Raw genomic sequence first — 16,440 nt, forward strand, 5'->3', positions numbered from 1 at the left:
ACGGCTCTGTAAGGGCACAGCCTGGCCTAGCACAGGTGTGCAACCCATGAATGGAAGAGAGCTTGCGGAGAGCTTTGCAACAGACACATGCCTGAGTCATTTTGCAAATAAGACGTCCATGTGCATATTCCATATCCCCACCCCTTGGCCTGTGTGTAAGTTATTCAAGTAATGAACAGGGTGCTGCAATGTGCATGCATGTCGAAAGGGGTGCACGATTCCTCAGGTATTGCACCCCGTAACATATCATGCACTGAGGATATGGATTTTTTGCTTTTTTTTAAATTCATGGAAGTCCTTACAGTGAAGAACTTAATGTGGCATGTTTTAGGGACAGCTCTGGATCTTATGAGTCCTCGGACAGGGATCGCTAACTGGTTTGGTTGGGACAGTTATGTGGCTGGTGAGGCGTAGAGGCGGGTGGGGCACATGCAACCGATGCACACTTTCGGACCACGTGCAGTTTCTGGCCTGGCTTAGCATCCTGCTTGAGATAAGAGCACAGCACACAGCTTCTGGTCAAAGGCAACTGGCTCCACACAGAGAGCAGCACTGAAAATGGGTCGCTGTATCTGGCCTGTGCCTTGGACTTTGGTTCAGAGTTCTGTTGCTAAAAGATGCTTACAGGCTTCTTTCATACGTGGCATTCCATTTTATTTTGGAAGAGGAGGGAAGTTCTATGTTCACAAAATAATGGACCTCAGAAGACACCTTTGGTGGAAATAGATAAGTCCTTGTGGCTCTCAAAGCCTGTTCTGAGTTCTGAATTTGGGAAAGGGGAGGGACGGTGGATTGCCAACAAGAGTATTTATATATTTTGCAGAGATTCTAGATACTTGTTATATTAAAGCATTGTACAAACAACAGAAAAATATTTACAAAAACCTAGCAACATAAACAAACAAAAAGCTAGCAAAATATGACCAGGACTCCCATAAAACCATCCAATTAAAAACCTATAAAACTTTCTGGATTAGAAAACAGTATAAAAGCCCTTATTTAAAACTACTTGTGAAAGGCCTTCATGAAAACTACCAGAAGCTATTAAAAGTCTGGCAGTATAGGAGTTTTTGAGATGACTGGATTGCTCTCTGAAAGAGACACACGAGTTTACCATAATTGGCTAAGCACATGAGAGTACCCAGTGAGGGAAGGAGGTTTGAATGCACCTCCCCTACCTCAAGTTCAGTTCTATGAGCACTTGGGTGGGATGGGATGGATTGTGCCCATAACTAACAGTTACAAATTAACCTGTGTAAATTAAAAATTAACTTTTTGTTTTTGCTAATGCAAACAAGGTCATTGCCAACGCGATTCTGTAGTGAGGAAGGAATATCAAGATCACTACAGATTATATAAGGCAAGACTCTCAGGCTGCATTCAAACCGCAAGACAACCCATGGTTCATAAACTGTAGCTTGCCTCTGAATGCAGATGGCACAACAAACCTCAGCATCAAACCAAGATTTGAAACTAAGGCTTGTTAACCACAGTTTGTGCTTAGTGTGGTGTGTTTCAACATCTGAATTCACAAGCCACAGTTTGTTGAGTAGCACTACCCCTTCTAGCCACCTGGAGGCAGAGATGGTAATACGTGCTCCATGGTAGGAAGTAAAAAGGAGAAACAGACAGCGAGGGGACAGGGTTTACACACAAACTAGGATTAGTTTGTTACCAGATGTCTCAAGTGCAGGGGTTTTTTTCAGCGGGAACACGGTGGAACGGAGTTCCAGAACCTCTTGAAAATGGTCATATGGCTAGTGGCCCTGCCCCCTGATCTCCAGACAGAGGGGAGTTTAGACTGCCCTCTGTGCCAGTGAGCGGTGCAGAGGGCAATCTAAACTCCCCTCTGTCTGGAGATCAGGGGGCGGGGCCACCAGCCATGTGACCATTTTCTCTGAGGGCAACCCACTGAGTTCCACCACCTCTTTTCCCAGAAAAAAAGCCCTGCTCAAGTGTGTCACATGATGTCTGAGCTCAGTCCATATGTAACTCTTATTTCGGGGCTCAAAAACATGAGCTACCTCAGATGCAGACATTTACTTGATAATGACAATAACAGAAGAGTGAGATTCGTGTGTTTTAGTTTGGATCTCGAAATCAGAACACCATTTCTGAGATTTACCATCTTCTGTGACAAATCCAACTGTGCCACAGAATCCTCCCGAGAACTATTTCTGATGACTTTTTCTAAATGTCGATGGGTTTCCTAGTCTAGCCGCCTGAAGATTCCTGCCATTTCCAGACTCCGGCAGTTAAGCAGCTGGCTTTAATCACGACTGCCTCCACAAAACCGACTGGTGGTCCAAGTTTTCATTTTTAGCGCACAAATGTTCCTACCCATATAGACACCCTACGGGGGATTCAATGGATCCGGTGACCATAAACATGGCAGTGTTTTTGATAAGAAGACTGCAGAGTGACCGCTCCGTGCTTCTGACTTTCATATGTGTGAGAAAGTCAACATCTTCACAGACAGGTTTTTGTCCCCATGAGGTCTCAAGCACTCTCCTTTACAGGATATTAACAAAATAACATTGGGAGCGCAAAGCAGCATGGGTCACAGTAAACAATTTTGTTTCTAAGGGGTGCTCATTCGAAATAATTAAATGGTTTAGAGGATGCGGGAGGATAAAAGGAAATAAAATAACATTTCACATAGATTTTTAATCTTTTTTGAGGGGGAGATAACTTTGCTGCATGCCTCTTAACCATTGGTTCAAAAACTACTATGAAGCGGGCTCAACAGGCTGAGGATAAAGGCTCCATCTCAAGTTTTTTTTTATTGTAACCCGCCCTGAGCCCGCTTGTGGGAAGAGCGGACTATAATTAATTAATTATAATAATATATAATAATTAAATTACTACTACTACTACTACTACTACTACTACTACTACTACTACTACTACTACTACTAATAATAATAATAATAATAATAATAATAATAATAATAATACAGGGGCTCCTGGAGCTCCATTCAGTGTTATGGGGATCCCCTATCTGTTTGAAAGTGGAAGTGGAAGGATACACTATTAATAAGCAAATCTGGCCCATCCATTTGGCAGAGCTAAGTAATTGCCTGGGGGGGCGGGGCGGGTGGAGCACCAAAAGAGGCTCAGGCCAAGTCCAAGCTGGGGCTGGATCAGCCATGGGAACTGGCAGCCCTGCATGGTGGAACCGGACCCAATGCTGCCCCCAGGTGGACCACATGATCGGCACTGGAAACAAGCGTCTGCTTGCACAACCTATCTTCCCCCATCCCACCTCCCCTGACAGAGGTAGGGAGGAAGAGCAGGCAGCCACCAGCACCATGCCACCCAGGTAGTGGCATATCAGTGGCATATTGTCTGCCCAGTTCCATATGCACCTAGGTCACAGTGGGGAGAGCACTGGGCAGAGTCATGGGCTCTGTCTAGGGCACCAAAAAACCCGTGGGCAAGTCCTGTTAATAAATATTTACTTATTGGACTTGCATCTAGCAAGCCCAACACTCTCTCACTCTCTCACTCTCTCTGTATGTAAATAAATACTGCAATCCGCAGATGCAATTACTAACTTACCCAATAGCCTGTAGCGAGCGACCTGTGCAAGGAGACTAGTATGCTCTTTTCACCCTTTTAACCTAGAGATGACTATGAAGTCTGTGTAGGCAAGTCAGTTGCTGTACTTATATCCATTTAAAGATGCAAACACACCACTAGGTGGAGGGACAGCAGAGACTGATTTTAGCTTATTATATGAGGATATAAGTTTTTCTTGGTTTGTTATTGGATGAATAAGCTAGGAGGAAACCCAAGACTTCTTACACCCTGCTCTCCTCCACAAACAATTCACATCTGTTTGGTTAAGAATCCTTATCCCCCAAAATAAAGTATTCCTTGTATCCAAAAATAGCGCTAGAAACAGTCTAGTCTGAATAGCTGTTGCTAATTTTGCTTTGTTCACATTGTAAGGGTTCAAGTCTTTATTTTTGTTGGGCCCAAGAATAGAATCCCAGGATATGCATTGTGTCTCAGCAAGCAAGCAATGTCTGTGCTAAATAAAAGCATATTTACTTGCAAATAATATATCTGAGCCCTCCACCCCCTCCCCATTCCAGGCTACAGCAACAATTTGTACTTTTCATCTTGCCATCTGGAGCAAAATATTTTGAGAATTTCACAGATGCTCCTGTAGATTGCATTTACAATTTGAAAAAGGGGAGTATTTAAAGAAAATTTGGTCTAATTTCTAGGCTTTCTGCTATCAAGAATAATCCCAAACATTTTAAGATCCTTCTAATATAGCTCGGTTGGTGCTGATAAATGCCCAGTGGTACTATTGGCACCACAAGTGAAAAGAGAAAATATAAAGTGTTGTAATTACAGATGTGAAGGCCTAGAGGAGAAAAATGGAGGGAAAGGCTCTTCTTCCCCTTGAGGACATAAAACCACACAATTGTTGTTGCCTGTCATAAGGAACTTGGGCATTACTGATAACACTGTCCGGAAGACTACACAAACTTAATAAATATGAATATCTCTGACTTGTCTTTTGGTTTGTGTGAAGGTCTTTCCCCCTTCTTGGCCTACCTTGTTCAGTCTGTCAGGTGGCCTGTGGTCTACTGGGCCCGGCTGAGGCCTACTCTCCACCTGGGAATCCTCCTGAGGAGACAGAAATCCAGTCAGGGGACAGGAAACTTTTTCAAGGCTCTCCAAAATTAATACCAGTAGGGACAATGCCCCAGGAATTGTAGTTTGACACACCTGAGGCCTGTGCAGTAGAAGGATGGGCTAGGCCGAGAGAGAGGCCTAGAAGCAAAATTGGGGGCCTGGCCCTGTGAACTACAAAACTGTCTCCCAGAAAAGAAAGACCAAATGGCTAGGTTTTGATGAAGGACTGGGCAGGAAGAAGTGACTTCAAGGGTTGAGGAGAATAGAACTGCTAGGGGCAACATTTTGAAACAGTATAATATGAGATGGGATGGAGCACCAGGACATAATTAGCTCATCCTCTTTCCTTGCCCTGTGTGGGGTTTTTTTGAGGGGTTTACTACTGTGCTATAGTTGTATTCCTAATTATACTAGCTTATATCCTATTGCTCCACTTAGCAAAGTCAGAAGCCTTTTTCTAGCCTAACATACCTTCCTTTAATAGAAGTGGTTCTTAGCAATGCCATTCCAATGGAGGAAGATGTCAAACTTTGCTGAGCAGAACAATAGGACGCAAGCCACATTTTTTATACTCAATATCAGTCCATAAATGCCTTTGAATAGCCAAATAGTGCCATAAGGTTTTGAAGATTGAAAGGAGAAACTGTTCATCTTCATTTCAGACTTTTTTCTCCTGTTTCTTTTAAAGAAATCCTGTATACCCAGATGCACGCATTTCATGGTGTATAAAATGTGCTTAGCATTTGAATAAGAATAAACTAAGGTACGGAGCAAAGCTGATGATTACCAAAATAAGCAAGGATTTGAGTGAATTCTGCAAGCCAAATCCTGGTTTTGCAAACCAGCTGTCATTAAAATAAACCAGGGTTTCATGCTATGTCTGAACCAACCCTAAGAGTGCATAGCCTCCTCTTTCCCTCGCTGTTGCTGAGATGTGTTTTAAACTGTTGATAATTATTTTTCTAGTATATCTTAACAACAACAAATGCCCGTCTGGCTTTTAAAATCAGTGGAAATCTGGCTGTTGTGGAGTACACGAATCTAACATACAGTAGGCGGAGTGGAGACTCTAGCAACATGCTGGTGGGAGGTGTGAAACTTGGGCAGTAATTTTTTTGGTATGAGAAACAGGGTGTTAAGTATGTCCCTATTTTCATCTATAAAAGGTTGGGTGGCATGTTGTGTCAAGTGAGGACACACAGCCTGTTCTCTCTTGTTGCGTTAATAGATGCAGACGAGTCCTTATTGGTATTTCAGCTGCAGATTGGTGGCTGAGATCTCTGTCTTTCTGTGTTTCTAAGCAGAATGTAGCTAAGCAGGAAGAAACAAATTTTAAAAGTTGGCTCGTGATGAAGATCCTTGGCATTGGTAGCGTCAAGAAGTGCTTTGTTTGCTTTGAGAAACAGAACCTGTTTGAGACAGCTTATTGCATTAACCGTGTACAGTTTTTCTATATTTGTAAATAAGCCGTTACTAAGTCTCCCGTTGTTCATCCAAAAGAAAACACAGCCCTCTAACAGGAATATCTCATTGCTGAGGGAAGTGGAGATTGTGCAACAATGCATGGGTTTTGCAGTAAAATACTATAGTGTTTCTCAGCCTTGAGTACATTTTTGTGTAGACTGTTAACTAGGAATACCAGTTATAGGTGCCAAGGGGCATGTTTTTTTTGGGGGGGGGGTTACAATTAAAAAAATAAAATACTGTCCCTAGCATAAATGACTCCACTTGGCCCCTAACTTTTGCAAGTAATTATCTGTAGGTGTTTTGGTAGCTGTAAAGGTAGTCCCCTGTGCAAGCACCGAGTCATTACTGACCCATGGGGGGATGTCGCATCACGACATTTTCTTGGCAGACTTGTTACGGGGTGGTTTGCCATTGCCTTCCCCAGTCATCTACACTTTACCCCCAGGAAACTGGGTACTCATTTTACCGACCTCGGAAGAATGGAAGGCTGAGTCAAGCTTGAGCTGGCTACCTGAACCCAGCTTCCGCCAGGATCGAACTCAGGTCGTGAGCAGAGCTTGGACTGCAGTACTGCAGCTTACCACTCTGCGCCACGGGGCTCTTTTTGGTAGCTGTATTCACAAGCAATTGTCTGTCTAATTCCAGAAGGGTAGCCATAGTACCCTGTCGCAGCAAAAATAAATGAAGATCTTGTGGCAACTTAAAGTGTTAACAGAAGTTTATTCCAGTGTGTGCTTTCATGGCCTAGGCCCATTTCACCTAATGCTAGGAGTGGATCCTCACTCTGCACACACTCATACCAGCTGAAGAAAAGTATTCTAGGCCACAAAAGGCTTGTGTTGGCATAAAATTCGTGTGGACTTAGAGATGCCACAAGACTCTATCTAGTTTATCTTGCCGTTCTTTCAAGAAGCTCAGAGTGGCAAACTTGTTTCTCTCTTCTGCATTTTATCTTCATAACAACCCTGTGAGGGAGGCAAGACTGAGAGAGAGTAACTGGCTCAAGGTCACCCTTCATGACTGAATGGGGATTTGAACTGGAGTCTCCCAGAGTCTACTGCAGTACCCTAACACATATATCACACTGGATCTCACTACCCACATGTAATCCACTGGTAACCCAAATTATGTGCTTGCTTATCCATATCAAAAGATGCATCTGAGCAAGGCCCAACTGAACATTGTGATGTGGAGGATGGTGCATTCAGGTACACATCTCTGAACAGAGGACCACTTCTGCACGAGGGTCTCCCTTTCTGAGTTCAGGCACATTGTGGCTGCACGCAACATAACTCATCTTGTCTGCCTTTCTTTTTGTTTGCAGAAGCAAACAAAGTTCCCTTCGGGAACTTGCAGTTCTAGAGCTAAGCCTATAACCAAGAGCATGTGAAAACACAAGCTTGGGAACAAAGGAGCCTCCATCTAATTTGATGAGAGGGTTGGCAACTTGCAGCTAGCCTGTTTAATTTTGGCCTTGGCCTACCAATTCAGGATAGGGTTGCCAGCCTCCAGGTAGTGGCTGGGGATCTCCCGGAATTACAACTGGTCTCCAGGCCACAGAGATCAGTTCACCTGGAGAAAATGGCTACTTTGGGGGGTGGACTCCATGGAATTATGCCATGCCAAGGTCCTTTCCCTCCCCCAAACCCACTTTTTCCAGGTTTCTCCGGGTTTCACCCTCCCCAGATCTCCAGGATTTTTCCAACTTGGAGCTGGCAACCCTAATTCAGGAGCACCCACACACCCACACCCACACCCACACCCACACCCACACCTTTGCCTGGCACTGCCATACGTTCACAACTAGCATCTTTGCAGGCAGAAGACAGAAAGTATAACTGTAGAAAGAAGAAAGGATGATTGTGGGTTGTGTGGAGGGGGAAATAAATAATACAGGTAGTTGCTAGGTACCAACCTATTGTCTGCTTGTGTTACTGCTCATAACTAGACAATAATAGTGTACTCTTCGTTGGTTGCTAAGCAGTTCTTTCCCCTTCTATAATTAAGCAAAGATTCCTAAATTCTGTTAGCATGAAGCCAACAATAAATTAAAGGGAGAGCAAATCAATAGAAGATGCAGCAAGCCTTTACCACCACCACCACCACCACACACACACACACTGTGAATATCCAGGGGTGTTTGGAGGTAGAGGTCAAATCCACATTCACCATTACCCGCATGTTTATCGGATATCTTCCGTTTGCCTCCAATCCGCGATTTTTTCCTCTTCGTTCACATTCCTGCTTCCAATCCGTCTTTCTCGCGCATCCCTCCGGTCACACGGCCGCTCGAAAACCGCTTTTTTGGGCGGGACCTTTTTTTCCCGCCCATTTTTAAAAAAAATTTTGAGCGCACTTTTCCGTTATTTCGATCTTGCCTTATAAAGAAACATCATTGAAGATAATGATGCCTCTCTTTCCCCCACTGACAGCACTGATGGCTCTCTCCCGTTTCTTTTTTGGAAATTTGGAAGCATGTGGGAAGCTTTCGTGGGCATTTCCTATGCAGGACAGTTCAGTGCCTGAATTTTACTGAAGTTTCACATCCTTGGAATGTCATTATTTCAATATTTCGTAATTTCGATATTACAGTAATATAAAATAAAAAATAAAAAACAGTTAAAAAGGAAGTTTCGCGAGTCCGTTCTGAGAATGAATTCACCCCAAAATGATTTTTCAAACTACCAGATTTGATTCAGAAACAGCATAATCAATAAATCCAGTGCTATGAAGTCAAAAACAGTCTTTTGCAAACTACGGAGCACTTGCAAATTGAATCAGCCAATAGGAACTCTCGGAACGGCCGGAGAGACAGGAAGGGGGGTGGTTTTTAAAAAAACCACGTAAATTGTGCATTGGCCCGTTCACGGCCACCGTGAAACTCCCGTTGAAAACCTGTGACCACATATTCGGGAGAAATGCGAATGAAATGCGTCTGTTTAATGAGGTAATGTGACCGGCACTCGGGATTGCATGGGGAATGCGGGGAACATGCGACTTAGAATGAGTAATGTGGATTTGACCAGAGATACAGTGGCTTAAAGCATGATAGAAATGTCACAACTGAAACTTTTCTCAAAGCAGCATTGGGAAAAGCTTCACTTCCAGCATCTCAGCTATTAATGGCACAGGGGCCCTGCCCCCAGGAAGAAGAGAGAGTGATGTCTATAGTGTTGGGGTGGAGTAAGGGATGTAACCTAAGGGTGGCCCATAACCATTATCCCTCGCCCTAGATGTAGGGTTGCCAGCTCTGGGTTGAGAAATTCTTGAAGATTTGGGGAGTGGAGCCTGGGGAAGGCATGGTTTGGGAAGGTGAGGGACCTCAGCTGGGTTTCCTGCCATAGAGTCCACCTTCCAAGGCAGCCATTTTCTCCAGGATTGATCTCTGTTGCCTGGAGATCAGTTGTAATTCCAATAGATCTCCAGTCACCACTTGGACGTTGGCAACCCTACCTAGATGGCCTGGCAGCTCTATCCTGTTGCCATATAGCGGCTTAGTAGCTCTACTGTTATGCTCCTTAACATATCGCGAAAAGGTTAAAAACTACAGAAAAGCCCCTTATCCCATCAAATACAATTTTCATTGCCACTCTAACACTTTAGAGGGAGAGGAAGTGGTGGGGAGTATAGAAGGGGTGGGTATTCTTAGAGCAAGAGGCCCCAAACCTTTGAGCTTGCAAGGACCTTTGGCATTCAGACACAGGGTAGTGGGCACAACAATCAAATGGCTGCTGCAGGAGGCAGATCCCACTACAAAATGGTTGCCACAGGAAGCCGAGACAACCACAAAATGCCAGGGAGATAGTTAAGTATCGCTCTTGTAGTAATTCTTCACTATCTCAGGCAGAACCTCTGTTTAAGCGGATGCTTTAGAGTCTGAACAGCCAGTGGCCAATTAGAAACCCAGCTAGGCAAAAGTCTTACTTTCCTAAAAGTAAGCACCAGGAAAGGTATTAATGGGCACAGTGTTGGGTACCCCTGTCCTAGATGGACCCAGGAGGTTGGAGAGAACCAGTCCTGGACGCAAGTTTGTTACTGCTTTGTGATCTATTGAGGACATTCCAGAAATAAAACAGAAATGTACACTCTGTGACTTGTGATTTTTTTGTATGGCACAAGAGTGTGTGGAGAGTTCAGATTGATTTTATAAGTTTGTCTCGGTTTACAGGGAAATGATGCTTGAGCTCTGGAGGAAGGCTTTAAGGTCAGGCCATTTTGTTTATTATTTATTATAGGAGATTTAAGAGGTCTCTGTTAGAAAAAAAGCGGGTTTGTTCTTTTGGGGGAGGGATTCCACCCACTTCTAATGAAGCAATTAGAATGCATAGATGAAACTCACCCTTTATCAAATAATTTTCTTTTTTCCCCCTCATTGAAAACAATTTACATAATTGTTTAGATTGTTAAAAATGTACTGAGGAATCGGTTTGGCAATAGCTATGCTTTAAAAACCCTATTCAAATAGATATTGGACAATTTTAGAAGAGATGATAAGCAGTAAACAATGAATCTCAAAATTAGCCACTTGATTTGAATTCTCAAAGCAAAACTTTCCAGCTGCGTTAAGGGACCAACATACAGCGTACATCATTAATCTTGGAGGGCGGGGGGTTAACTATAAAAAAAAAATCACATACAAAATTGAATTGCAAATTTGGTTACATGAGATCAAAATGTTTTGACCTCCTTGGTGAATACATTTTGTTCTAAAGAACAGTTCAAGGACCGATTTGATAGCATGGTTGTTCCATGACATTGTAGTAACATACAAAAAAAGGGCACAGAGGTGTGCTGTGGTCAGGGATGGGGGGGGGGAGTGGCACCTTCTCCTGATTATTATCAGGAAGTGCAAAGGAGCCCTGAGAAGCAGGTATCACATTAGCTGAAAGAAATCATGTATTGCTTTCTTTCTCGTCTGCAGCCACAAAGTACATGGGCGCATCATAGCACTCTTGCCCAGTTCCTGGGACTGAAAAAGAGGACTTCTGGTGTCCAAAGCTGCTGTAGTTTTTCATATGCTGCAGCCTCTATGCAGGTTGTAGTAATTGCCCTGTCTCTGAACAAGTGTACACACATTATCAAATTGTGTTAACAAAGCGCATAATTTTAGACATTCTCCTTGCTAAAGAAAATTAAAGAATGGAACGCAGCCCAGGGCAAATTTTTACAAAAACAAAACCGTGGGACTGTGGAAATCTACTCCTGTCTCTGCCATGGGATCTTAGAATCACCAAGTACGAAGCAACAGCAACTCCTAGTGTCCAAAACTTGTACCTCCGTTACGTTCTGACAAAACAAAACATATCTTTGACAGCCAGATTTTATGACAGTTGAGTCCTGGTTCTTCTTAACCACTTCTCACCGACTACAGAAACTTTTAAAATGTTTAATTCCTTCTAAGGCTTTGTGCTGATCTTTGATAGGGGTGGGGGCGCAGCAGCTATGGCTTGAAGAGCAGGCACGCTTCCCCCTCATCCCTGCTGAAGATTAACATAGTAGAGCTCCCCCACCCCCGTGCACACTTTTCATTTCTGCCCATACACCAGCTCTTGGGAGGCTTGACAGCTTGCCTTCTGCTTCAACAGGAGCCAGTCCAAAAGATGTCAGCACTCTCTACTAAGTGCCTGTAAAACGTTACAGGCACTTCGTAGAGAGTTGCTACTGAATAAATCTTTCTACGTCGGCTGTGTTTCCTTAAAAGTACTTCAGCAAGACTCCACTGATGGCTTTTTAAGTCAGCTATCAGCTATTGTGCCCTGACCTGGATAGCCTAGGAGAGCCTGATCTCATCAGATCTCAGAAGGTAAGCAGGGTTGGCCTTGGTTAGTAATTGGTGGGAGACCACCAAGAAAGACCAGGGTTGCAGAGGCAGGCAACGGCAAACCACCCGTTTGTCTCTTGCCATGAAAACCCCACAGAGGTCACCATAAGTCAGCTATGACTTGAGGGCACTCTCTACTACTATCAGCTATTGCAGGTGCCTGGATGGCAGGTCACACTTACCTGCTGAGATGAATGACAAGAGAGCAGAGAAGGTAGCTCTGAATTTGGCCAGAGGGACAATTTTTTTAAAAAAGCATTTGGAAATAGTTCAAACAAGCAGTTCTAGTGTTACACTACAAGAACACCATAATTATCCAAGCCCTCTCCTTCCAAAGCTTGAAGACTCCCACTACTCATGGGAAGTGAAAAACCATGATTATATGCACATATATGTCCTAGAACACTAATCCTATACAGCACATGTAAAGACGGGGGGAGGGGGGAGCTAAAATTCCTCCAGTCACCTGCATGGCTGGGGAGCAGCAGCAGGATGGGCTAAATCTGTCCCTCCACCCCCTCCTTTTTGTGGGTGACTATCTTTTTGGAAAGGGCTTTATGTAATGCACCCACTCTTGGATTGGTGAACTGGGTAAGCAAGACCTGTTTTCATACATCATTCCTCTTCCAGCTACAGGTAACACACATGAAAACATCCTTTGCTCTTCTGTATCCCCTGGCATGAATGTGTATTAAAATGTTGCATGTGTATTAAATACAAACTGAATACTTGTGATGAATTGGGGAAGGGTATACCATTGGGAAGTCCCCTTCTAAGGTGTTGTAAGCTGTTGGGAGCTTGAGAAGAAGCTCATCATGTCCCCAACTCCCTTCGGGTGCTTTTTCATGTGAATTTTCTTGTTAATTGAATCTCAGTCGCTCTCAACATTCCAAGAGTAACAAGCATGCTCCCTCCTCATCGGGCTATTTTTGGGATTTTTTTTTTAATTACAAACTTATTTTTCTACTTGAGAGTAGCCCCAGGATACAAAAACCCTGATGCTTGGTTGAAGGTAGGTGCTTTTTGCTGCCGCTGTGACAGGCATGTTTGTAATTACAGGGAAAGAGTATGTTACATACAGTTGGATGTTCATTGCAAATTATTTGGTTAACTGCTACCCCATCTCTCTCTCTCTCTCTCTCTCGTTTCCCTCCCCTACTAGGTCCTGAAAGTTTTAGTTCAAAGAGCCTTGCACTGCAAGCCCAGAAAAAGATCTTGAGCAAAATGGCTACCAAGACCATGGCTAATATGTTAATCGACGACACCAGCAGCGAAATCTTTGATGAGCTGTATAAAGTGACGATAGAGCACATGAAAAGCAAGAAAGAAGCCCACAAAATCATGAAGGACTTGATCAAAGTAGCCATCAAGATCGGGATCCTCTACCGCAACAATCAGTTCAACCACGAAGAGCTGGAGCTTGTCGAAAAGTTCCGCAAGAAGCTGAATCAAGCGGCCATGACCATTGTCAGTTTCTATGAGGTGGAGTACACCTTTGACAAAAATGTACTTTCGGGACTCCTGATTGAATGCAAGGACCTGGTGCACGAACTGGTCGAACGGCACCTGACCGCCAGGTCTCATGCTCGAATCAACCACGTCTTCGACCACTTTGCAGATGTGGAGTTCCTTACTGCCCTTTATAGCCTTGATGGTGAAAGCCGCCCACACCTCAAAAAGATATGTGATGGAATCAACAAACTACTTGATGAGAAAATCCTTTGAAACTTTGCCTTTTAAAATATGTATCAGAAAGACTTGCAAACAGAGAAGCTGGGTCAGAAATGCAAGAATAGACTTCCTTTCTATAATCTCAAAATGAAACATCTTGGTATTCAGTTTGTAAATGGAAAAACAAGACAGAAACCAGTCACACACAGTTCTTGTGCCCACAAATAACTGAGCTTTTTAGGATGTATGGCGGTTTGTTATGCAAAATCACAATGTGTTATGACCTCATTACTGCCATGCTGTGGTTCGAGTTTGATGCCTCTCCCTGCCTGTCACCCCAAAGCCCTAACATCCATGTCAAAGATCCCAAAAACCTGCATATGGAGGAGAATGGATCCATAGAGTTTTAATGAACAGAGGGGTCCCTGGACTTCCTCAAAATGGCAGCTCTCCTACTGTACACATGATCCAAGATCAGGAATGAAAATAACTTCATTGGCCAGACACACCAGAAGCACAACATGACACTTTTTGAAGGTTTTTTCTTCCCCTGCAGAGCAGGAATACTAAAGTGCAAGCTGTAGAAACGTGGTGTGGGTTGTACTTTCTCCAACCTTTCTGTATTGCCCAAGCAACTGTTTTTAGCTCCGGGAACAACAAGAGTTTAACTTGGAGATTGAAACGGAGTATTGGAAAGTCAGTCACTAGAACAGTTCTCCGTGGGAGCCACGCTGCTTCTCTACGACACCCGAGAGCACCATGAGAGAGACAGTTTCAGTGTGGGGAAATACATTTCATCCTTAATCATATGTGCTATGCTGATGAAACGGCAGAGTGTGGTCAGTGTCTGACTGGGAGAGGGGAGACCTGTATTCAAATCCCCCATTCAGTCACTGGTTAAGCCAGTCACATACACACACTCAGCCTTTTCTACCCCACAAGGTGATTGTGAGGATAAAATGGATGGCTGCAAAGAACCACGTACACCACCATGTGCTCCATAAATGAAAAGCAGCAAAATTACAAGCCTCCCCCTGCCCTCTCTCTCTCTCACACACACACACACAAAAGCTTTCGCTGCCCTTCTTCCTCTCTGCCCCATTCATCTTCAGCCTGGGATAAGGCAGGTTTGTTCACCCAGGCATTCTTTCAGCAAATCATAGGATCATTATCAAACATTTGGTGACAGTCTTAATCTTTTTAAATGGTGGCATTACTGAAGATGCACAAAACTGGGTCCCCTGCCAATATTAATAGAAACTGTAGTCGCTGCTGCTGCTGCAGAGCAACCCAGGTTTTTTCAGATTAAGACCAAATTCGACAACTGCCTCCAGTAAATTCTGACAGCAGAGTTCAAAGTGCATTCCCCTACTGGTAAGCACTGACATGCAAGACAACCAGTCACTTTTAGCCTCTTCTCAATTTGCCACTTTGCTTCTGTGTGGAATCCCTGGGTAACGTAACACAAGTTAGGGTAACTGTTTGCTAAACTAGGGAAAGAATACAAAGCTGCATTAGGAACGATTCAGTCTGGCCAAGTCCATTCAGACACAGGAAGCCAGCTTTCTGCAGGAAGAAAACAAGGAAGGCAGAAAGGGTGTTCCAGAGAGGAAGCACAAGATGGGAGATTCTGCTTTATATCTTGCACACATCGCTATTCAGATTTTGATTATTTTAGGAAACAGCCAAATGTCTCATCTTTTATTTATAAGACTTCAGTAGCCTTAAAATTGAGGAGCAAACATTATGCATTGCTCATGTCGGTATATGCTGTACATTCATTGTTTACTTTTATATTGGTAGGTAAACATGGTAAAGCGTTCTGTTCCAAAACATTGGTAGTTTCAGTCTGCTACAAAACATGTGTTGTATTATCATAAATTATACATTAAATGATTTGTGATTCAACAGCTTTCCGTCCCTTGGCATTTCATTCAGTGTCTTGCACCATACAATTTTTTTTTTCAAGTATGTCATTATAATAGGAACTCATACACAGTCTTTACTACAAACGATAATGACAAACAGAAAGCTATGAAGCCAAAAAAGGCCATTACTGAGATGTGAACACCAGGTTTGCACTGTAAGGGGAAAGCCACCCCAAACAAAATTCAGCTTCAATGCCATGGCCTCCTTCAAAAAACCATGGGAGCTGTAGAGGGGCAAGGGTGTCAGTAGTTCTATTAAAGAACCCTAGATCCTCACTGCAAAACCAGACATCACTGAGAAGAGACAATGAACACTAAACAAATGTTAAGACTAATTATAGATATAAGCATAGGTATACCCATAAACAACACATTATGGGACCTGATGTGGAGTGCAACATGGCCTAAGGAAGTGAGGCAGCCTGTAGAAGACTTCTTAAAAGAATACGTTCGTACCAACATTGGTGCACTGGAGCTGAGCGCAAACCACAACATTCTGCAGACAGTGGTTGAGTGTCATGATGGAGAGAAGGATGACAAGTAAGTAAAGCTGGAAAGGCTTGCTTTCACTTCAGAGGATGGGGCATAGTTGGAATGTGCTTATAAATCTGCTGCTGTGGCATTTACGGTTAAGTGGTGGGGCTGCAAGTGACACTCTGCAGGTTTGAATCCCATTATTGCCATGAGTTCTGCAGGTAGCCTTGGGTAAGCCACTTCTTTCCACCCCAGCTCCCCTGCTGTATTGTGGGGATAATAACACAACTGATTTTGTTCACTGCTTTGAGTGAGGCATTGATTTGTTTATGGAAATGTCCTTGATACTGACTGTACTAATCTCACACTATGTAATCCGCCTTGAGTCTCAGAAAGGCGGACTATAAATGACATAAAAATTTTCAT

At 43.5% G+C, this 16,440-nt stretch overlaps 1 protein-coding gene across 1 annotated transcript in view; it reads left to right on the forward strand.

Annotated features, from left to right (window-relative positions):
• TNFAIP8L3 (TNF alpha induced protein 8 like 3) overlaps positions 1-15,524 on the forward strand; it is a 50,588-nt gene extending 35,064 nt beyond the window's left edge. Inside the window, exon 2 of the mRNA XM_055002676.1 lies at positions 13,104-15,524. Within this exon, the coding sequence (XP_054858651.1) occupies positions 13,104-13,666 (563 nt within the window). The 3' untranslated portion in view covers positions 13,667-15,524. The remainder of the gene's footprint in view (positions 1-13,103) is intronic.
• Positions 15,525-16,440: the final 916 nt, after the last annotated feature.

This window comes from Eublepharis macularius, chromosome 18 (assembly GCF_028583425.1).
Source record: "Eublepharis macularius isolate TG4126 chromosome 18, MPM_Emac_v1.0, whole genome shotgun sequence".
Taxonomy (NCBI): Eukaryota; Metazoa; Chordata; class Lepidosauria; order Squamata; family Eublepharidae; genus Eublepharis; species Eublepharis macularius.